At 43.2% G+C, this 4,198-nt stretch overlaps 1 protein-coding gene and 1 long non-coding RNA gene across 3 annotated transcripts; one reads left to right on the top strand and one right to left on the bottom strand.

Moving 5' to 3' along the window:
• Nucleotides 1–895: 895 nt before the first annotated feature.
• Nucleotides 896–1,701, bottom strand: LOC149270569 (uncharacterized). The gene is made up of 2 exons (XR_016271618.1): nucleotides 1,305–1,701; nucleotides 896–1,249 (listed from the first exon to the last, which is right to left on the bottom strand). It is a non-coding gene; the product is annotated as an uncharacterized LOC149270569 (long non-coding RNA).
• Nucleotides 1,702–1,780: 79 nt separating this feature from the next.
• LOC108612948 (alpha-N-acetylgalactosaminidase-like) lies at nucleotides 1,781–3,738 on the top strand. 2 transcript variants are annotated; one of them, XM_018006113.2, is made up of 8 exons: nucleotides 1,781–2,145; nucleotides 2,221–2,398; nucleotides 2,453–2,713; nucleotides 2,775–2,936; nucleotides 3,005–3,144; nucleotides 3,207–3,279; nucleotides 3,339–3,503; nucleotides 3,567–3,738. In XM_018006113.2, the coding sequence occupies exons 1-8, from the start codon at nucleotides 1,970–1,972 to the stop codon at nucleotides 3,681–3,683; spliced, it is 1,272 nt and encodes a 423-aa protein (XP_017861602.2). In that variant the 5' UTR covers nucleotides 1,781–1,969; the 3' UTR covers nucleotides 3,684–3,738. The 2 variants fall into 2 exon arrangements, with proteins under 2 accessions (XP_017861602.2, XP_089332482.1); XM_089476356.1 differs by having other exon boundaries at nucleotides 2,453–2,748; nucleotides 2,834–2,936.
• Nucleotides 3,739–4,198: the final 460 nt, after the last annotated feature.

Here is a 4,198-nt window from a genome sequence, read left to right as displayed (position 1 = left end):
GCCACAGAACGACATAAAACTAATGCATAATTTTACAACACATTTGAGTAGGCACGCACTCACTCATCAGGGGTCCTGAGTGTCTCTCCTGTGAGTGAGTGTGTGTGTGTGTATGTGTGCGAGTGGATGGGTGCAACATGTGTATCGTCAGCCATTTTGTTGCCGAAAAGTAACCTGTGATGTAGGTGGGTTAGAGGCTTCCGCTGCTGCCGCTGCCGCTGCCGCTGCTGCTGGGTAAGGCCTATGTAAACAAAACTCAGAAATCCGCTGACTGCTCCGAGTTTGTATTCCGGCCCCTACTTGTCGTTTTTTATGGCATATTGTAAAGTATCTTGTTAACATATTTGAGGCATTAACTGAGAAAACTACACAATACGCCAGCGCACACGTGCAGATGCGGTTTGAGGTCGCGAGCTCGGAGCTTTCTTTTCGCGCGTGTCTCTGCAGCACCAGCACCAGTCGAGGGGCAAGGGGGCTAAAGTACAAATTAATTAGTTGGCCAAGATTCAGAGAGCAACAACGGAACATCAGATGCGACGGCTGCTGCGCTACAGACAAACATAATACATACATACTTTTGTATATATATAAAATTCGCACATACATATATATAAGTGTGTGTGTATGTACATATATTCCTCTTCTCCGCGTGCAGTTTGCGCACTCGGCCAATTTGAAATTGCTCAAATGGGGTAACAAAGGCGCCCAGTCGCATGAAGCAAAGTTAAACCAACAAGCGAACTTCCTTCTAACTAATTAGCCGGCAAGTGAGCTATGCGGCAAGGGGCGTGCCAGCGCCGGGGCCAGGATGTCAACAGCAGGCAGGCAAACAGGCAAGCTGGCAGGCAAGCAGGCAGGCAGGCAGCATCTGCATTTCCGTGGAGTAGTCGCAGCATATTACAAATCATTTAATTTACATAAATTTAGCATTAACATTCAAGTCCACTAAGGGATCCCTTTAATTGGCATAACGTGCTGGCCGTTTGTTTATTTACTTCTCCTGAGCACAATTTAGCTCTCGCCCGCCCCTTCTCCAGCATCAGCTAGTTCGCATTTCTGAGATGCATGTGTAGGTCTACAGCTGAAAGCACTTGATGCACTGCCTGAAATAGTCGAGCTGCAGAATGCACTATGCAGCCCTATGAGCACAAATAGCTCCCGAGTTTCATAGTCAGGAAGTTCGGAAAAAGTTAACATTGTGTTTTTCTTTTGTTTTATACAAAATTTGCTCGCCTTCATTTGCACAATGCTAATTGTATTAATTTTGTTAATATTACCTTTAAGCCTTTTCACTCAGCACTCACGGAGAGGGTTTCGCCTGCTCCGTTTGGCGGCTCCAACTTGTAAAGTCGAGTGCTCCATGAGTTTCAGGGCGAGCGCATCCAACACTTCCAAATCATGGGCAAACACCAACACACCCTAATAGAGCGAGGCAGAACTTAAGAGGCCACGTAGCGCCGCGTAGCTTCCAACAGGCACTCGCCTGTTAAATTATTCCAAGAGCTGCACTCAGAACTTTGAAGCCTCCGGGCGCGCTCCAGAATAAACTTTAGCGAGACTTGGCACTGGCCAAGGAACTAGCTAAGCTCTATTGGTTTGCAACTAGTTATTAACTCAAGCAATTACAATTTTTCATTTATAATTATAGCTGCGACGACAGGAAAAACAAAATACAAATATTGACAGATAATTTTAGAATTAAGTAGAGACTTGGCCACCCTAATGAAACATGGTTGATTGAATCTCAATTTCGTTGCATGTACTCATCAGCAAAGCAGGCTGGAAAATCAAGAGAGCAAGCACTCTGAAAAAGATATAGAGCAATATTTATTGAGTAGCTCGCGAGCCACAAAGTTTGCTACGGCATATTTAAAGAGCTCATGCAAGAAATTTTAATTAGTTGCGGAAGTGTAGCTAACTTGTGCAACCGGGCCAAGTTCAGTCAAAATATTGCAAAGCCTCATCGAGAATGCGAAGAGAAGGTCTCTACGTGCTGCTGCTGGTGATTGGAGGTCTGGCTCTAACTCTGACAAGCGTTGCCGGACTGGAGAATGGGCTGGCCAGAACGCCGCCAATGGGCTGGATGCCGTTCGAGAGGTTCCGCTGTGTGACTGACTGCGTAAAGTTCCCCAGGGATTGCATCAGGTGAAAATGCCAAGCTGCTGGATAAACCTGTCATCTTTATTTCTCCTTTTTTTTTGGCTTGCTCATCGTGTATAGTGAACGACTCTTTATGCGTACGGCTGACCTTCTGGTATCTGAGGGGTATGCGGCTGCTGGCTATAAATATTTAATAATCGATGATTGTTGGATGGAAAAGGAGCGCAACGCCATCACAGCCGAGCTGATGGCCGACCGAGAACGATTCCCCAGTGGCATGAACCACCTATCAGCATACGTAAGTCAATTATTAATCACAACATGATTTTCTATTCCCTCCCCTGCTTGTCAGATACACAACAAAAGTTTGAAGTTGGGCCTGTATCACGATATCGGAAAGAGAACTTGTATGCATTTAGGTCCCGGGGCGCACGGGCACTATTCAATTGATGCCAAAACCTTTGCCAATTGGAACGTGGACTATGTCAAGTTGGACGGCTGCTATGTCAACGGCATTGACCTTAACACGGCCTATCCGGCCTTTGGCCAGGCATTGAATAGAACAGGTCGACCCATGGTCTACTCCTGTAGCTGGCCATACTACCAAAATCACGTTCGTTTCCTGCAAATATTTACAAAGTATTTTGTGTAGGTAGAATAATTTATATTTGTAGCCCAACTTTGAATTGATAAAAAAACATTGTAACTTGTGGCGCTTCGCTGATGATATTAGAGACTCCACCGAGTCCATTGCTAAAATCATATTCAAGTACTTCAAGAGGCAGGATCATTTGACCAAACATGTCGCTCCTGGCAGTTGGAATGACCCAGATATGGTGTGTAGCATACCATTAATATTTATATGTTCTGTATAAGCCAAGAATTCAATTTGATATTCCATTAGCTGGTGCTGGGAAACTATCACCTCAGCTATGATGCGAGTCGTTTGCAATTGGCCATGTGGGCCGTGCTCGCAGCTCCGCTCATCATGTCGAATGACTTGCAGACAGTTCGACCTGAAATCAGGGCATTACTGCAAAATCGGTTTGTATTCTTTTAATGAAAACATTTGAAATATCTAGTACATTTAAAGCCACATTTCGCAGCGATATAATCGAGGTCGATCAGGATCCACTCGGCATACCTGGGCACTGCGTACTGATGTCTGGCAATATACAGGTATTTTGGTTTTCAAATTTATATGGAATTGGCTTATTTGAAATAGCTGGCATAATTAGGTCTGGCTGCGCCCCGTCATGCCGACTAACAACATTGGAGTACGTTCATTTGCTGTGGCTTTTGCCAACATTGGGGACTACAATGAATGCCCCCTGTGCCCACAAACATTTCGAATTATTTTACAAAATTTGGGACTCACGAATCAAATGGGGTATACAGCTTATGTAAGTAGAGTCCACTTACTATTTGTGATATTTATTTATAATTGATTTTTAAATCTGTTTCAGGACTTGTTTGATAGCAAACGGAAGGTGGGGCTATTCAAGCCGAAAGACCAATTCACTATACGAATTAATCCTTCAGGAGTTGAGTTTTATAAATTTAAGCCCGAAGATATTTATTAAATGGCATCAATTTTTAAAAGATATTTTATTAAATTATAAAATAATTTATAATTAATATTTGGCTACATTTTGGGCTGTTCAAGTGAAATAAGCTAATGGTAATTGCTACATTTAATAATTAATAAAATAAATTATTGTTGATGTCTTACTGTTTTATGGTACTTTCTGCAAATTTACATTGTCGGACTAAGCCCTGTCCGTCTAGCCCCTAGAAGAGAGCAAAAACCGGCTTAAGCAACGAATGTACCGAAAAGGTAATTTTCTCTTTTTTTCCTTTCGGGAATTCGTGCTCTTAGCTGGCACCGACATAATGGCAGTTGGCAAAGAGGAAATTTGAGAGGGGGAATCATTTGCATTTTATAAGCTTCATGGGTGGCTTTTATTGCCAGAACTTGTAAACATGACATTTCCATATTTATCTCCATGAGGCGGCATTCCGTTTCAGCTTTCGAATACATCTGCACGAAATCCTCTCTGCTTTCACTTCTGTATCCTGCTCGAGGGTAACCTGGCAC

Source organism: Drosophila arizonae, chromosome 2 (genome assembly GCF_054131065.1).
Source record: "Drosophila arizonae isolate 15081-1271.41 chromosome 2, UAZ_ARI_1.0, whole genome shotgun sequence".
In the NCBI taxonomy this organism is placed as follows: Eukaryota; Metazoa; Arthropoda; class Insecta; order Diptera; family Drosophilidae; genus Drosophila; species Drosophila arizonae.
This window is presented reverse-complemented; position numbering and strand designations above follow the sequence as displayed.